The sequence below is a fragment of the Octopus sinensis genome, linkage group LG1 (assembly GCF_006345805.1).
Source record: "Octopus sinensis linkage group LG1, ASM634580v1, whole genome shotgun sequence".
Taxonomy (NCBI): Eukaryota; Metazoa; Mollusca; class Cephalopoda; order Octopoda; family Octopodidae; genus Octopus; species Octopus sinensis.
The window spans coordinates 40,920,514-40,940,466 of NC_042997.1; the positions used below are offsets into that span (position 1 = coordinate 40,920,514).

The following is a 19,953-nucleotide window of genomic DNA, read 5'->3' on the forward strand; positions in this document are numbered from 1 at the left end:
TTTTATATATATAATATTTATATATATATATATATATATCTATATGTTATGTATATTATATATATATATATATATATATATATATAATGTATATATTATATATATAATATATATATATATATATATATACACACACACCACACATATATGATGGCCGTCCACTCATGACCAAGGAAGACCATTGCTGACCTTCAGGAACATTGTGCACTCTGGGACTAACTTATATTTTGCATTTGTGGCTCTGTTGGTGAGTGACGAGGCCTGCTCTTGACAAGCATACACGCTGCAAACATTGCAGACCAAGCTTTCCCCATTAATATATATATGATGGGCTTCTTTCAGTTTCCATCCACCAAATTCACTCATGAGGCTTCGGTCAGTAGACACTCTTTAGTAGAAGACACTCTTTAAAGTATAGAGTTGAACTTCATGTAGCCACCTGTTGGCAACTTTTCTCCCCCACCCATTTTGTAGGGGGTATTACTCATTTTTCTGGGCTCTTTTCACAGCTGTACCCTGTTCGAAATTTGGATTAGTTTTTGTATGAAAAGAAAAGGAACAGAGTGGGGGCTTTATTGTAGTTTGTGGAGAAAACATTAAACATGCCTGAAAATAAAAACATGGTCTTTCCCCCCAACTAAAAGACATGAAGAACTATGAAAGGAGGTAAATAAGTACTGGAGGTGGGAGGAAAGAAGAGAGAAGTAACAGTGGATTGTTCTAGAACTGCCAGAATGAAAGACTTTCCCTCTTCTTCATTGTTAAGAGTAAAGAAGCAAGGAAAGATCGATCGTATTCCAGTCTAATTGTCGTTTTAAATGACTGAGGCTTTCCTTTCTCTGCCTCTCTCACTTCATTCCTTTTCTCTACGGTTAAGAGAGTGAAGGTGCTTAGGTGTATTCGGCCCATGATCGTAAAGTCACGAGAATGATTCCCTGCGGTGCACTGTGTTTTTGAGCAAGGTACTCTACTTCACTTTGCTGCAGTGTACTCAGCTTGCAAAAGTGAGTCGTAGCTGGAAATCAAAGGGGCCATCCCTGTAACATTCTGTGTGAGGCTGAATCTCCTTGAGAACTACCTTATGGTATGCATGTCTGTGGAGTATTCAGCCACTTGCACGTTAATTTTATGAGCAGAACCTCATCATCATAACCAATGGAGTGCCATTTTTTAAAAAGAGTGAAAGAAAAGGAAATGCTCCAAATCGTAAGTCAAAAATGTCGTGTGTTTAGCATTATCAATGAAAGCTAAGACGAAATTATTGCTATTCCGTCGTGTATTCACCCTCGACTCACACTCAGTTTGATAACAACACCCTGTGATCTGGGGGCTTTGCCTCCTGATCTGTGAGGCCCACAAATGATTGGATTAACATCCATATTGATCCTAAAGATTAAAATGATTTTCCTGCCCCTATATAAGATCTTTATTTGTTTTCTTCCAATCACTTGAAGATCTGTCTTGCTCCAGTTCACTCAGCTGGCCAAAATGAATTCTAGCTGTAATTCAAAGGGGCAAGCCTTGTCAATTTCTGTGTGAGGTTGAGATAATGATATGCATGTCCGTGGAGTACTCAGCCACTTGCGAGTTAATTTTATCCTCGTGTGGTAATGAAAAGCGAAAGTGACATCCAATATTTGCTGCAGTTATTTGCTTTGATTTAACTACGTGTCTATGTATCAACTTTTCTATGGATCTATGTATCTACTGTTTCTATCACTTTCTCTCTTTCTCTCTCACTTCCTGTGTCCCTCCCCTCTCCTGCTTTTGATTTAACAATGTGTGTATGTATGTATGTATGTATGTATGAACATTCAAAACACAATACAAACACCAACACCAATCACTGCCTCTCACTTTCTCTCTCTCTCTTTCTCTCTCACTCTCTCTCTTTCCTCATTCTCTCTCTTTCATCCTCTCTGTCCTTACCACTCACTTCTTTGCAGTAAGTGTGACACACTATGTATGTACAAAAACAAACAAAACTAAGCATATTAATGTTATTGATACTGATAATAATGTGATGCCGTACCAGACAGTTGCTCTCTTGGCATCTGATCTTAAATGATTGGGAAGTGTTATCATCCACATTGTTTTGTCTTGGTATGAAAAGATGGGCTACAGAAAATATTCTGCTCATACCACAGATTTGCTTGTCCTTAACCAGTTGAGCATGTCCCTTGATGGCTGACAATATGTGCATCTCTCATGAACAGAAGTAGTGGAGGAGCATTATAACCATGTGTTGAGAAAAATTCTTTGGGGTTTGGATAATTCACCTCTGAAACAAGGAAACATGGGTGTTTTATTCATCATCCTTATAAAAACCTTGTTCAGTGACCTTTTGAGTGGGAAGAGCTACTCAACCTGAAGAAAATTCTAACTAGGCCTCACCTGCAAGATCATGCCCTGTTTATCTTGATATGAGATCACCATGTTGTGCACATATAGTTGTGATGCATGTGCCTGGTGTACCTTTGTATATTTTACATCAGTGTCACTTTGATGGCATGCACTGTTCTCTCAATAACAACAACAACAATTATAATAATATGCCTTGATGCAGTACCAGGCAGTGGCTCTCGTGGCTTCTGATCTTAACTGATTGGAAGTGATATCATGTACCTTATTTTGTCTTGCTATAAAAGATGGGTTACAGCAAATATTCTGCTCAATACCACGGATTTGCTTGTCAGTTGTTTGACCTTAACCAGTTGAGCATGTCTCTTAGTGGCTGGTGATATGTGCCTCTCTGCTCACGAGAAGAAGTAGTGGGGGAGCATCATAACCATGTGTTGTGAGTGATTGTTTGCGGTTTGAATAATTCTCTTCTGGAAACATGGGTGTTTCGTTCAACATCCTTAAACAACCCTTATTTGGGGACCTTTTGAGCAGGATGGGTTACTCGACCAAAAGAAAATTCTAACTGGGCTCCACATGCAAGGTTATGCGCTGTTTATCTTGATATGAGATCACCATGTCACGCACATATGGTTGTGATGCATGTGCCTGGTGTACCCTTATCATGATGGTTATACTGGGCTTCATATATTTTACCCCAGTATCACTTTGATGGCATGCACTACTCTCTCACTCAATAATAATAATAATAATAATAATAATTTGATGAAGCCATTGCCCTTACTGTGAATGAATGCTCTCAACTTGCCCCAAACCATGATGAGGTTGCAAAAGTGCTGCATTGGAAAGTATAAGGAAAGTTGGGGTTAGAGAGAAGCAAAACATGGTACAAACAGAAACCACAGAGAATCACAGAGTCAGAGACCTGTAAAATCTTGTGGGAATTTTCAAATCAGAATGGGCCAAGTGCTTGAGTACAACAAGCCAGGCCTAGTCGTTGTGGACAAGGTGAACCACAAGTGCTCTATAACTGATGTTGCATACGCCTTTGACCCACAATTAGTTAGGTGAACAAGTAGACAATCCTCTTAAATGTGCTTGACTGTGAAAGATGGAGATAATATTAATTATTATTGGGGCCCTGGGGACAGTATCAGAAGATATTAAGAGGAAATGAGGACAGAGCGCCGAGTAGAGCTGTTACACAAGTCTGCCTCCTTGTCACAGCCATTATCATCAAGAAAATATTACATGGCTGAACAGAACAGATAGCATGGTACCGTAGGCTGTGGATAGCAAGCCTCCAGGAGTTCCAACAAAACCTGAATTAAAAGAATGCTAATAACTGACTCTGATAGGTAGACTAGACAAAGAGAGCAGAAAAAAATTACTTACCATAACCATACGCCTCTTTAAAACTTACAATGTAAGTATCAGAGGTTTGTTGTTGAACTGAAGAAATATCTCCACCGAACTTTCTTTTCTATTTCCAAAATAGCTTTGAAGACTGTCAGAGCTGACATTTGAAGAAACGTTTTTCACTTGAACACTGTTTATTTCCTTAATTCTATTCACTTTCAGTTGATTTCCTTTTAAGGGTTTTTTTTTGCACATCCTCTGAACACACTCAAAATCTGCAATAAATACAATGAATGGAAATACATTTTGGTAAAAGATCAAATTGAAGTCAATTTACTGATGTTTTAAAACACATTTTAGATTGAAATGATTTTGAGAATTCTTCAAATTTGGAGATTTTAGCATTAAAATGCAGTTCCAATTATTTAACAACTCCATATAGGCACAGGTGTGGCTGTGTGGTAAGATGGTTGCTTCCCAGCCATATGGTTTTGGGTTCAGTCCCACTGTGTGGCACTTGGAAAAAATGTATTCTGCTATAGCCTTGGGTTGACCAAAGCCTTATGAGTGGATTTGGTAGATGAAGACTGAAAGAAGCCATCTGTCTGTCTGTCCGTCTGTATGTTACTGTCTCCTTGCTTGTTGTAAACGAGTGTCCCTGTCATACAAGCAGTGTCCTTCATTTCCAATCTTCCTTAAAACATGTCTGGTCACTGGGAAACATTACCTTACTTGGAAATAGGTGAAGGTTGGCAACAAGAAGGGCATCCAGCTGCAGAAAAAATCCAACTCATCATCAAATTTTGTCCAACCCATGCAAGCATGGAAAAGCGGATGTTAAAACAGTGATGATGATCATGGGTCCTTTAGTTTTTGTTTACTGATCCTTAAATGTAAAAGGTATTTCTATTTAGGGACAAGTTAAGTGTAAAACATAAGAAACAAAATTTGACTGAGCAGATTTATGATGAAAGATAATCCAGCCACGACCATTCCAATATCTAGAATGGTAGCTTCTGTTTTGAAGAAGGCAGAATGTAATGGGAGGGATACTTTCCTGCTATTTCTATCAGCCTGAGCAACTGTGTAAAGGTCTTCAGATCATTAAAAGTGTGTATTTTAAGGTAGAGATGGGAATTTCAACATTTCTCGTCTGGGCTCATTCTTGTATTCTAGAATATTGTACTTTGGTGAAAGACATGACAATATCAGAGACAAGTTAGTGATGAAGTTATTTAGACAAAAATGAACAAAAACAAACTATTTCGCTAAAAATACATATAACACCCAACCATTTCTAAAGATAGATCATCATTTAAGTTCTGTTGTCCATGCTGGCATGGGTTGGACGGTTTGACTGGGCTGGCATGCTGGAAGGCTGCATCAGACTCCAGTCTGATTTGACATGGTTTTCTTTGGCTGAATGCCCTTCCTAACGCCAACCACTCCGAGAGTGTAATTGGTCCCTTTACATGTTTTGATGAATCTTCCCAAACATGACATAATACCAAAAATCTTGGTCATTGCCTCTTGAGGTCCAACGCTCGAAAAGAACTCAGCCACTTTTCCTCCATGATGCCCAGCATTCAAAAGATGTTCTTTATGTGCCACCAGCACAGATCCCCAAATGTCTCTTGATTTCAAACTGTGACACAAGGCCAGCAATTTTTGAGGGAAGGGTTAGTTGATTGCATCAACTCCAGTATTCAACTGGTACTTATTACTTGAACCCTGAAAGGGTGAAAGGCTAGTAGCAGGACAAGGAAGGAGAAGGAAGATGGGAGAGGGTCAAGAATGAGTGAGAGAAGGCTTGTCCAAAAGGAAGTGACCAGGGTATGAGTAGTAGAGGGGATAGAGTGGGTGGGGGGTCTGCTTTGGCTTGGTTTTTACATTTGGATGCCATTCCTAATGCCAACCATTTCACAGAGAGGGCTAGGGGCATTTTAAGGAGCACCTGCACTGGTATGGTCTCCTCTCATATAGTTTTTATGGCAGGATGCCCTTCTTAATGCCAACCGTTATACAGAGTGGACTGGATGCTTTATACATGGCACCAGACCCAGCAATATCACCAAGTAACTTGCAAAACAAAGATCCTTTGAGAGGAGGGGCTGTGGTATTGAAGGAGGTGGCTTTGTGGTGTGAGGTGATGTGTAGATAAAGTATGACAAAAGGATGGAAACAGATGTCTTGCTGTAGTGGAGTTTTGTATCCTTGTGTGTTGGTAAATAATTCAACGAAGGACAGAAGAAACATGAGGTTAAGCACTCTCTGCCAAACGGCTCACAGTCAACTGCTTGCCAACCAATCAACCGCTGACACTCAGACAGTTCTCCATTTTATAGCAATGTGCTAATCCACTTTCATTCACTTGGGTGGGGGTGGGAAGCATTCCACGACATGGAGAGACATGGTTACCCGAGTCAGAGGGAAAGAGCAAGAGACAGATAGAGAGAGAGAGACACAGTGGTAATGTGTCAGGGTATACTCTTAATGTATGAGGATGGGAATGTAAATGGGATAGTATTGGATTTCCCAGGGTGCATGAATAGGGGGTTCATGTGAATGCCAGCAGGAGAGGAAGGACAGGATTGCAGGAGAAGAGAGGGAGAGGTAAGCATAGTGCATGAAGAAGAGGAGCAGAGATGTAGTTTTGGTCTATTGAGGTAGGGTGTGATGAATGATTTAATGTTAGATAGGGGTGAAAGACACAGCAGTGGGGTGGGCAGGTCTTCTCGAGAACCTTCTATTACCAGACATCTCAATCCATTGTCATCTTGAGATTGGCTCTCTCTTCCACAGCTGCCATCCCCTTTAAGCAATCAACACTTCTATATACAGCTATTTCCATTCATACACATCACATGTCCAAACCAATGCAATCTTGTCTCTTGCATGCAGCAATTCATTCCGCTTACAACCAACTTTTCTCTCAGCACATTACCACTTTGTCATACATGCACACTGATGTTGCATATCCATCAGAACATACTGCTCCCGTTCCTCTCTAGTCTATGCAAGTCTTAAGTGACCACTTGGCAAATAACTATAAAGAAGGGAAACAGAACCAGAGCATGTGTTTATTATTGGCATACTGACCCTCCCAAGACACACAAAATATATTTTGTTTTAGAATTAAACTATATATTTGTTTTATTATTCTGCAATATGCATCTACAAGGGAAAGACGCAGTTTTCTTTCCATTTTGTTTTAGATAGAAATTACATTTGTAACAAGTTCCCTCTATCAATCAAACAAAGATGGTAAAATATTCCATTTACTTTCCCTCTTTCCAATGTTTAGAAACTGAAGGAACGGTCAAATACTGGAATCAGTTTCACTGATAATACATCATCTCTAATATTTCTGATTTCCTGCCTGATAACCATCATTCCTGACAAATTTCTTCCTTTTCTGATAAATGTGAGAAACCAAAAAGCAAAATCTGGGAAGAAATAAAAGATATAAATAGGTGCAGACAGGGCTGTGTGCTAAGAAGTTTGCTTCCCAACCACATGGTTCTGGGTTCAGTCCCACTGCGTGGCACCTTGGGTGAGAATCTTCTACTGTAGCCTCAGTTCGGCTGAGGCATTGTGAGTGAATTTGGTAGATGGAAACTGAAAGAAGCCCAGTATGTGTGTGTGTGTGTCTGTTTGTTATCCACCATTGTTTGATGACTGGTATCAGTGTGTTTATGTTCTTGTAACTTAGCAGACCAGCAAAATGAAGTGATAAAATAAATTACCAGGCTTTAAAAAGTAAGAACTACTGGGGTTAATTCATTTGACACAAAAGATCTTCAAAGTGGTGCCCCAGCATGGTCACAGTCTAATTATTGAAGCTAAACATAAAACATATACAAATCCTATTGCTTCCCAGCCACATGGTTCTGGGTTCAGTCCCACTGCATGGCATCTTGAGCAAGTGTCTTCTACTATAGCTTTGGGCCAACCAAAGCCTTGTGAGTGGATTTGGTATGCAGAAACTGAAAGAAGCCCATCATGTATATACATACATACATACATACCTTCCTACCTATCTACCTACCTACATACATACATACATACATAAATATCTATATCTGTAAATATAAATATATGTCAATTATTCGGTAGCCATGATAAAAGTTTCAGATGTTGGGGCGGAAACCCATTCGAGCATCTCTTCAGTTATCCGGCCATTGAAAAAATGCTATGAAAATGACCGTTAAACGAAGGGAAATTACTCTGTGATTGACCGTTATTAAGACAAAAGAGCTATTACTTAGCGGTCATTCTAATAGCTCTTTTCTCTTAATAACGGTCAATCACAAAGTAATTTCACTTTGTTTAACGGTCATTTTCATAGCATATTTTTCGATGGCCCAATAACTGAAGAGATGCCAGCTTGGGTTTCTGCCCGAACATCTAAAACTCAGAGTTTTATCATGGCTACCGAATAATTGACACATAAATTCCTCTATTTACATAATATCAAGGTCTCTTTCATTCTTTTGTTTTCTTACCATTTCTATCAAGATATATATATATATATATATATGTATATGTATATATATCTAAGTATGTTTTCTGTCTGTGTTTGTACACCCACCATCACCTGACAACTGATGTTGGTGTGTTTATGTCCCCAAAACTTAGCAGATCAACAAAAGAGACCAATAGAATAAGTACAAAGATTTCTTTGACTAAAGGTGGTGCTCCAGCATGGTCATAGTCAAATAATTGAAAGGTGTAAAAGAACAAAAGAATAATAGAAGATTCAAGAAATCTTTTTCAGAACAAATCAAACTTGAAGAAACTTACCAATTTCATTTTGGCAATACACAAGAAAAGTTCCAGGTTTTCTTCCAGGGAAGACATGTACAATTTCTAATTTCCCGTTCTCTTCCAAAAAATCAATTAACATTTCTTCAGACATGTCTTTGGGGCCATTTGACACAATTATTGCATCTTCTTGCCAGACTAGATTTTCTGCATCTGAAAATCAAAACAGCAGAAGAAATTTCAAAATATCATTGAGAATATAAAGTAATTATTTATGAGTGGAGGGCATGGTTGTATTGGTGTTGAAGTGTAGAACCAGGTCAGAGACATTCTGACCATAAACACCCTCAAGTGTCCTTCCATCTTTAAGATGTTAGTTGGTACATGAGGAAGATTTATCTGCCTTTTCTAGCTTTCTTTGCTTGATAGCTGAGAAGATTATGAGGTTCCCTGTACAATTAATTGGTTTTAGTTCAATCCCACTGTCCAACAGCACCTTGAGCAAGTATCTTCCTATCACAGCCTTAAGATGACCAGAGCCTTGTGACTGACATTTGGTAGACAGAAACTGTGGACATCATAGGATTTGTGTGTGAGGTATCACCAAAAGGCAACACTTGGAGGAGGCAGTACTCAATGAAAAGCTTTATAACTAGCAGACCGTTATGTAGATAGAGAAAGATTCTTCGGATTTGAGATGACCTGTTTTCATCAAACATCAATGCAACATCCCTGCTGATTAATATAGAATGCAATAATTATGATGATGATGATGATTTCTTTTATTTGCCACAAGGGCGTAAGTGAGGGGCATTACTTGGACATTTTACAATCGGGGGGGGGGGTCACATTAAGGATGAAGGGAAAGAAAGCACCAGTCAATGAACCCCACAAATCCAGGATCACCCATCTGCCCTGCTTTGTTAAAGGTCAGTGATGGGGTAATCCTCAAAACAGACTCAACTCATAGCCAGATCCTTCCTACATGTGCCAACAGCTGTTCAACATGACTCTGCAGATCAGAAATGCTTGGACACTGTACAAGGGCATCTCAGCCAGTCCCATCCATAGAGTTTATGCCAGCGCTGCTCCTCGGTAGCCAGACCAAGAATTTCTGGAAACTATTATTGTTCTTGTTGTTGCTGTTGTTTATCGTCAAGGCTAAACATATTCCAGAATGTTCTGTGGATTATTGACTTGCTTTTCATTGTAATAAGTCGCTTTTTCATTCCCTTCTTTCTGTTGTATAGTGTTTGGAGCAGACCATAAGAATCTGAGCGAAAGTCAGTGTTCTCTGCAATAAGTGGCAAAATTTCAAGAAGAAAGTAATTCTTTTCGAAATATTTATTCATACATTTAATATGGCAGAGTGTTTGTCGCTAAACCGAGACGTGGTTTTGGGTGGGGAAATTTCCTTTCAATGTCAACCTCACGACTCTGGCTGATCTATCAAACATGGGAAAAGCAGCAGAATCAAGAGGAACAACAACATCATCATCATCATTATCATCATAACCAAGACCAACAAAAAGATAAAAGGAAAATAACCTGTAAACAGCACCTGTACCTCCACCACCACCATCACCATCACAAACACCAACCACAATAAAACAACAAAAACGAACACGAAAAACGAAAAAACAAACTCTTTATCCATAATACATGCAAATTCAACCAGTGCCACAAGAAAATGGAAAGCTGTCAATGGATGATTTTAAAAAAATGCAAGAAGCAGGTTAAAAAGAAATGGAAGAAACTCTTAACACCCCCGAAGACATCGAAGGCATAACAACAGGGGTAAAATGTCAGAAACTAGAACAGGGGATACAACAAATCAACAAAAAGTGTCTACGACCAGCATGGAAGGTGCATTGCAAAGGGGAAGTGACATGACACTGTAGAGATGGGATTTGCCACAGAGGAAACGGTAAGGAAGCACTAAAAAGAATGAAGAACTAGTTCTCATACCTGGGCCATTGAGTAGCAAAAATTAAAAGTGGAGACATACCACCAGACCTGGACAACTGTCCTCCAGGACATCGAGAACAAAATGCATACCTTGCAGGTGCAGAAACTGCAAAAGCAACACTGGTTGGAGCAATGCCAGGAGTTGTAGGTGCAGATGGATCAAGAAAGTCTATAAGTAATCCCCGACATTATAAATTTGTCAGATGGCATGTGGGTGTTGGGGGCAGAAAGCTGAGGTGTCACCAGTGTGTGGATACAAATTACCTGAAGGCCCACAACAAAATAGAGACAAGAGATCACCACTTCTGCTGATACCAACACCATCACCAGCAGAAGCAAGTGACCACTACAGTTGCAAACACAACGGTAACAGCAGCATCTTCAACATCCAACAGTGGAAGCAAACAGAACAGAAAATACACCCATGTAAATGGCTTCCACATCCTAGACAGCAGCAAAAACAACCAGAATCCCCCAAAACAATAACTTTATCAACAGAACAAACAGCTAAAGACTCCCCAAGACATGCCCCTCCCATTTTTGGACTACTCAAACATGTCATGTGGTGAAAGGGACAGAAAAAGAGCTGAAATGGCACAAAGTTAGCTGGTCTAACAAAAGAGAAAAAGGACAAAACCACACCGGCCCCCAACACAAAATGGTAAGATGTATGATCAAAAAGGGAGACGTCTTTCAGAACCATTTCACAAACTTCACCTGCAACAACTACACTAGAATTGCCAACAACATTGTCACCCTATCATTACCTTGACCACCACCACCACCACCATCACTGACACACACACACACACCACCGTTACATGTAGAACCCAATTCAAATACATGACACTTAGGTCGCACATCCCAACACCAGCACAATTCCAACATCATTAACTTCAAAGCAATAAAGACAAACACTCAAGAACTCATGGAACACATATACAACCAGAACCACAAACTCTAAGACAGGGACATCGTCTGGTGAAAGTTTTAGTTTAGATCAAATTATTCACTCGTATGTGCCAGTGGTACGTAAAAAGCACCCACTACACTCACGGAGTGGTTGGCATTAGGAAGGGCATCCAGCCGTAGAAACATTGCCAGATCAGACTGGGCCTAATGCAGCCTTCTGGCTTCCCAGACCCCAGTTGAACCGTCCAACCCATGCTAGCATGGAAAGCGGACGCTAAACGATGATGATGCATGATGGATTTTCTTGGGAGAGTGCTTTTCAGAGTTTCACTTTCATTAGATCTGTGACTACTTTTTGGGTTTTGCTCAAATTCTTCACTTAAAATATGGAACCTATTCCGTGATAAAAATGGTTTAGAATGTTCATGTGAGGAACTCATTACTTTTAGTCATCTTTCTAGGAGTAAACCATTTCTGGGTGGGTGATAGAAAGTGAATGACTTCTGTGGTTTACGTAGGCAATTGAAAAGCCTTTCCTTTCGGGAAAGGAACAAATTTATTAAGAATATAAGATAAATATTAACCACTAGCTTTAACTCCAAGAATTCTTAACACTGGACTTTCTGAATGTCATATCTTGAAAAAAACCGTCGTGAGAGAGTTAAGCTCTGTTCATTGTGCAACAACATGAGTCAAGGGAATTCCATCAGGAATCATAACAGAAATGTTATGATTTATTCAGAAGGTGGGACATGCAGAAATCAAATTTGGTGTACGTGGCAGAATGCATGAAACACAACTTAATTTATGTTGGTTGCACAACAGAACAATTAAACAAAAGACTTAATGGGCACAGATATGATGTCAGGCACAATAACACTAGTTCAACAGAACTTGCCACATAATAGCAATTTTATCAAAATTGACAATGTATTATAACCCCTAAATTTCTTTTAAAGAGTCAGAGTCATTTTCACATTTCTGCACTCAATTTGTTTGTTAGCTTCCATTTTTAAAAAAAAATTCTTCTGACTAAATAGAAAGTCCTTTGTTATCTGGGAATGAAAACTTTAAAGAAATTCATTCTTTTGTTTTTTAAAATGTTTTTGACTATTTTTGACTCTTATTTTTGAATTACTTATATTCTACATGAATATAATTTTAACACAATTTCAGTGATTTAAAATTTTTGGTTAATGAGTTGAGAAGAAAATTAAAAAAATAAAAATAGATAATATAAAACTAAAAATAAGAGAAATGTTTTTAATCAGAACTATTGACTTGAATTGATAAAAGAATTGCATTAAAAAGCAAAAAAATATTTAAAAACCCAAAAAAGTGCACGCCCACACACTATTTCATGAACAATTTCGGAAAATTATTTAGCAAACTTCAGCAAAAATACTTTTTGTGTCTTTTTTTCTTCTTGTCCTTTATTTTTACAGATTCGATACATAAGAATATTCTAGCATTCTGCACCTGCACTTTTTTTCATTCTAGTACACACACACACACACATATATGTATATAAGAAAAATGTGTGTGTGTGTTTATATAGTTTTCTTGGCATTCCCTGGTGGTGGTCAATGACAGACACAGAGAAACAAACAGTGTCCTTTGTTTCCAATCCTCTACAGAAACATGTTTGGTATTAGAGGAATATTATCTTGCTTGGAAACAGGTGAAGGTTGGTGACAGGAGAGGCATCCAGCCGTAGAAAATTCTGCTTCAATGGATTCCATCTTATCTATGCAAGCAAAGGAAAAGGGGATGCAAAAATGATGATGATGATGATGATGAAAAAGCTGCTGCTGCTGATGATGATGATGGGTAAAGGTTTTATTGTTTTATTTCTGTAAATTTTCACAAGTATTATTTTTGAAAATTTAAGTCAAAAAGAGAAAATTTTACAAAACTATGATTAAAAAATAAATAAATACCTTTCTCTGCCATGATTTCAACATGTATTTTTGCTCTGCAAAATGAAAATAAAATAATTAGGAAAAAACATCGTTAAGGCATTGAATACATCATTTGTACTCAAAGTTGGTTTTCACTCCCTCTCTCTCATATTCTTTCTCTTTCTCACAGTTAAGGGAGAGACAAAAATCGTTCCCCTAGTTATTTCAAACAACATGTTAACACCTCCAATATCCGCCTGCATCCAATTCTTCAAGTGGTTCACTCTCATCAGCATTTGGCTACCGTGACACCCTTTCTACAGCAGCTTTTCTTTTCAGGTTTCTGTTGATGCTAGGTGGGCCACATACATACTGACACACTTCACAGAGATTCACAAAATGAAACTTGAAATTTGGAAAAACATTGTGATGTGCCTCAAGGGAGGGGAGGCGAGTCAAAAGGGGGTGTTTTTAATGCAGTTTTGAGTTAGAGATGAAAGATATTTTTGTTACAAATGCTTACTTACCCTACAAAAACTACATCAGCTAAGCAAAAGGCCTTCCATAAATGCATTGAAAACATTATAACGTAATCTGACTGCTATTTCAGAAAATTATTGTTGTCGTCTTTGAGCATGTAAAAGACAAATTTGGCTGGGGCAAAATGAGTAAGGCAAGATAATATAAATGTGTTGCTTCAGTTCTTCAGAAAACAGACACATACAGATATCCATCTGAAAACGTCAGAAACATTCAGACATGCCAAAAGAATAACATTTAAAAATCTAAATCAAATGAAAGAGGATCAGGGAAAAAATGGCACATGATATGAAATTCGACTAAATATAAGAAAACCCAACATAAAATATTCTTCTTCTTCTTCTTCACAATCTGCTGGAATTTTCTGTTTGTGATTCATTTACCCATCATGCAGTTAAAGAGAAGAAATTACTGAAATTAGTCATTACTCGTAACTTTTGGGAAACTTGAAGATTATCGAATTAGACATTAGTGTGAGGAAAAATTGACTTGGAATCCAGCAGAGAAATCAATATTGATTGTTTAGCATGAAAAATTATCCAGATATTTTATTAGTAATCTCAATTACAATTGGGTCAAAGTTGAAGAGAAATTTCTTGACAAAGAAAAAAAGGGGACCTGCCCCATGGCTATGCTTTGTACTTCCACAACTTCAACAGCAACAACCAGTTTGTATCCCCAAGTATAATGTAGCAATACAAAATGGTGATGCAATGCTTACAAAGTAAGGGATTTCACACAGGGAAGAAGAAAATAACGAAGAATCAGAAGTTACTCATTTTGCCCCGTTTACTAATTTTCAAACCTACTGCCATTAATATGTGTACACCCACCATGTATTTTTATGGCAGACCTGGTGCACAGTTACCACCCCCCAAAACCAACCTTTCTGATTATTTTTATTTGCACAGGATTCCTGTTTTCGATAATGGAGATTCCGAACAAGCAAACAACCACACTTTTTTAAAGTAAAGATAAACGCTACACCTGTTAAAACCATGAAATTTGGCAAAGGTAAAGAAGGAGTACACCACCCATTTTTGGTGTGTTTTTTCAACAAAAACTCTTTTGAATTTCTGCTTTCAATATGCACCAAGTGTATACTATGGACGCATAAGAGGTGCAGCAGTGTCAAAGGAAAGCTAACTTGGAAAATAGTTTTTGTATGTGGCAGATGATCAGGAGCAATAAGTACTAAAAATGTGCAGAGACCAACCTCTGCCACATTCCAGGGAGAAAAACTAGAAATAGTTGATAGCTTCCGTTACCTAGGTGACCAAGTCAGTAGCGGGGGCAGGTGTGCTGAAAGTGTAACTGCTAGAGTAAGAATAGCTTGGGCAAAGTTCAGAGAGCTCTTACCTCTGCTGGTGACAAAAGGCCTCTCGCTCAGAGTAAAAGGCAGACTGTATGATGCATGTGTACGAATAGCCATGCTACATGGCAGTGAAACATAGGCCATGACTGCTGAGGATATGCGTAAGCTCGCAAGAAATGAAGCCAGTATGCTCCGATGGATGTCTAATGTCAGTGTTCATACTCGACAGAGTGTAAGTACCTTGAGAGAAAAGTTGGGCCTAAGAAGCATCAGTTGTGGTGTGCAAGAGAGACATTTGCGCTGGTATGGTCATATGACGAGAATGGATGAAGATAGTTGTGTGAAAAAGTGCCACATCCTAGCGGTTGAGGGAACCTGTGGAAGAGGTAGACTCAGGAAAACCTGGGACGAGGTGGTGAAGCACAACCTTCGAACTTTAGGTCTCACTGAGGAAATGACTAGAGGCCGAGACCTATGGAAGTATGCTGTGCGTGAGAAGACCCAGCAGGACTATTGAGACCATAACCCATGGCCTTTACCTGGGATCAAAACTCTACTTGTGAAGACCTGTTGAGGCAAGTGAGAGATCAGAATCAAAATCGAAAGCGATCAACATCAATGGGAATTGTAGCTGTGATACCAGTGCCAGGGGCACATAAGAGATCTATCTGAATGTGGCCATTGCCAGCCTCGCCTGGCCTCCGTGCCGGTGGCACGTAAAAAGCACCATCCGATCATGGCCGTTTATCAGCCTCGTCTGGCACCTGTGTCGGTGGCACGTAAAAAGCACCCACTACACTCATGGAGTGGTTGGCGTTAGGAAGGGCATCTAGCTGTAGAAACATTGCCAGATCAAGATTGGAGACTGGTGCAGCTTTCTGGCTTCCCAGACCCCAGTTGAACCGTCCAACCCATGCTAGCATGGAAAGCAGATGCTAAACGATGATGATGAATATAGGGGAATACAGTTCTGTCAAAAAATCCTGTTTTCAAAATTTTGATTTTCCCCCCACCTCTGCCCCAATTTCTTAATTTTAAATTTGTTTTTAAATATTGTTTTTTTTTCAATTCATTGTATGTTTTTCTTTAAGAAACACACCATGCCCCTTCCCCCACCTCACCCACCCATCACCTCCCTGCTTTCAAAAAACTAAAAACTCAGAATGTTTCACTTTCGTCTGATGTTTCACACATGCATAGAATTCTACTGAAATAGCAGACGTCAAAAATATCAGACCACCACCAGGAATCCCAACGTGCTAGAAACAACAGCTAAACGACATTATTTCTAGAAAAACTTCCCTGCTTTCAAAAAAGCTAACAGTAAAACATTCGGAAGTGATGGGTACAGGTTGGGGGAGGGAATTTGAGTTTCTTTAAGAAAAACTGAAAATAAAAAATTTGTAAAGGTATGTAATCTCTATTTTTCTATGTGGCTTTAAAAAAAATAATTTTGAAAAAAAGTTAAAAATTCAAAATTGGGGTGGTGGTTAAGGTTATCAACATTTTGAAAACGTATTTTGCAGACAAAATCCTAATCTCCTCTATGGAAGACAGGAACCCAAAGAATTTCTGGTAAAAAATAATGAGGGGAAGATAAAGTTTCTAAATACACTCATCACAAATACAAATTGCAACATAAAAAAAAACAGGAAATTTCAATTAAAGTTGAGCTGTAATTTTATAAGTCATACTGAAATTTTACAAAATTCCATTTATTAAATCTACAAAAATTTATTTATTTGAGCAGTTCAATAAATAATTTTTTCCAAAACATTATTTCCAAATTCATTAGAAGATAATTAAAGAAAAAAAAAACTATCAATAAAAAAAAAAGATTTGACCTTTATTTGTAGCTATTCCGAAAGACCATCTTCTCCTTTTTCAAGAGTCGCATGTCTAAGTGAAAATGAGTGGAGCCCTTTCAATGACAAACATTAAGCAGACGCAATGTTACAAGAAAAAAATTGATTTCAATTGGAGTTGAACTGCTTTTTTCTCCCTTTCAACATCAAATTTACACATCTATGTCAATTTTAATCCTTTCTACTGTAAACACAAGGCCTGAAAATCTGGGGGAGAGGATGAGTTGAGTACATTCTCCCCAGTACTCAACTGGTACTTATTTTATCGACCCCGAAAGGATGGAAAGGCAAAGTTGACCTTGATGGAATTTGACCGCAGAATGTAAAGACTAAAGATATATATATATAGATGTGTGTGTATCAGTGGCGTGCGTTGACTCCCGGCGTTGGGCATGCAATTAATTTCATTGGCCCCCCCCCCCCACGGCAATTTTTCAGTAAAGCATTTTCGTATCCCTACGATTTACATATAAGAGATTCTGAATATGCAGAATAAACAGGGAATAAAAAATGGCTGTGCAGAGATGATCCTGAAATAAGTGTATTGTTTGTATTATTCTTTGCTCTTCGAAACGTCAGTACTTTCCCATCCTCATTCTCCCTTAGAAAAGTCTAAAAATCATAAGTGAAATGTAATGAAGATGAAATTGGATTCTGTCAATATTTTTGCATATTCAGAATCTCTGTTAAAGGTAGGAATCCGAAAAAAAATTTTCACATAAATTCGTTTTTCAAAGGGGTGCGATTCTGCATTAGCCTCTATACCTATCAGTTGAGCTGAGTGAAATGATTTAATTAAAAGAACACATTTAGTTACATTATATGGCCGTGGTTTTAGATCGTTACGCTCTCGAAGACAAGTCAGGTGCTTTATCATGCTTCTTGTCAATTCCGGGAAAATTATTGACTGTTCTGAGACTTACTGAACTCCGTACATTAAAGGACTACGTGTCACGCACACACATTGAAAATACACGCATATACATGAATGCGCACACAATGAAAGATAGCGAAAATTCAACATTGTAAAAAGCCTCCCAAAACTGTTGTGGCAGAAGTCAACATCTCTGAGATTGAAACAAGACACTTATTGAAAGTGAAACAAAACACTTATTTACGGCCGTAAATAGACTACACCCAGCAGCACAGAAAGGGAAATCTATGTAGGTTAGGTTTCACAAAGAAATCAAAACATTTCTCCTGCGAAACAATACTGATGTAAGAAGGTCGAACCTTACGTTATAACAAACACTAAGCAAAACCTGTAATATATGCTCTTTAATATATTATTTTTTTTAATGTTTTAAAATGTTACTAAGCTCATTTATAAATTAATTCAATTCTTCGATCTTTCTGGGCAAATATATCTATCACATTTTCATAGAAATCTTCTCTTTTCATCAATTCTTGTAATAAATCTTTTTCAATTGACATTAGTGCTAACCCAGACAGTCTTCTTTCTCCTGTCACATTTCTTTGGTATGTTTTAATTCTACTTAATGCAGAAAATGATCGCTCTATAGACGGAATTGTCAAAATCAACTTGCACAGATTGAAGAGTTCTGGCATAGCTTCAACAAGATCAGTGCTGTTAATGTAACTCATTAAATGACTTACACTTGGTTTTTTAAAATCTTTCATTGAATACATCACATTGAGCTCACTTTGTAATCGTATTACATCAAAAAATCTGCCATAAGTTGTTCTTAAAGAATCTAAAGAGTCCACAGGAAATTGTTTGCAATACTCATCAACTTTGTTGAAATTCAAAAGTTCCATGAATTTAAACTCTTCTAAGGATGAATATCGTGCTTTTATTTGGTCAACTATTGTACTTATAATTTTGTTATAAAGCGTTCTATAATGTCGTTGGGGATCAATAGATATATTCTTGGATCTCTGAATTCCGATTCCTGCATCGACTCCATATTTTTCCCCTAACCTATCATAAAAGACTGAAAAATTATCAAGTTTGTTTTCGAGTACAGTTCTAGTTTTATCTATTTGCTGTTTACAATACACTATGTCATGACTTTTACTCTGGAGTATGTTAAATAAAATATCAGTAAAAGAAAAAATGTCACTGAATACCTCTAACAAAAATAAGAAATCAGGAGCTTTTAAAGTGTGTAAGAATCCAATTGCTGAATTTATGGTGGTATCATCCCATGCTTCAGGATTTTCAATGATGTGTTCAAAAAGGCTGATTATGAAATTATAATTTTCCTTTGTGGTAATAATAAGATGTGAGGAGTAATTCCATCTAGTTGCTGTTGCTTTCAGAAATCTTTTTTTAACAATGTTATCTAATGCATTAGCCCTTTTCGGTGATTTTGTAAAAAATGTACCGAGTCCGTTTATTGTAGCAAAAAATATCTTGCATTCTTTCATAGCAGAGCATGATTGTGAAAGAACTAAATTTAGGATATGGGCACAACAATGAATAAAGATCGCACATTCATATTTCTTACTTTTGCCTGTAACCCATTTAGTTGTCCTGCCATTGTAGCGGCACCATCATATGTCTGCGCAATCAATTTGTTTCCACATTCCCACGTCTCAATGCATTTAAAAACATGTTCAGATAAAGCATTTGCAGATCGATCTGCACTAACATCACTAAAACCGATAAATCGTTCTTTCGTCACACAGTCTTCTGTAACATAACGTAAAACTGTTGACAGTTGTGAAGATGCTGAGACATCAGATGTCTCATCAACAAGAATAGAAACAAACTTTGCTTGGTCAATTTCCTTCTGCATCTCATTCAACATAATTTTATGAATTGCTTCAATCAAGTCATTTTGAATTCTGTTCGACAGACCAGTGAAGATAGAAGCTATATCTAAATGACTTTCCATTTGTTTGTCATATTTACTGATCAAATAAACGAGTTCTTTATAATTTCCCCGATTATTAGAGCCTTCAGATTCAAAATGACCCCGAAACGATAATTCCTGGTGGCCTA

General features: G+C 37.9%; 2 protein-coding genes across 2 annotated transcripts in view; both read right to left on the minus strand.

Annotated features, from left to right (window-relative positions):
- Nucleotides 1–19,953, minus strand: part of LOC115232537 (protein mono-ADP-ribosyltransferase PARP14-like) — a 172,703-nt gene that overhangs the window by 83,127 nt on the left and 69,623 nt on the right. The gene's annotated exons all lie outside the window — the stretch shown is intronic.
- LOC118761975 overlaps nt 1–19,953 on the minus strand; it is a 53,801-nt gene that overhangs the window by 30,258 nt on the left and 3,590 nt on the right. The window contains exons 2-4 of the mRNA XM_036500175.1: nt 13,305–13,339; nt 8,524–8,697; nt 3,763–3,995 (exon numbers count right to left, since the gene is read on the minus strand). Coding sequence (XP_036356068.1) covers nt 3,781–3,995; nt 8,524–8,697; nt 13,305–13,317 — 402 coding nt within the window. The 5' untranslated portion in view covers nt 13,318–13,339 and the 3' untranslated portion in view covers nt 3,763–3,780. The remainder of the gene's footprint in view (nt 1–3,762; nt 3,996–8,523; nt 8,698–13,304; nt 13,340–19,953) is intronic.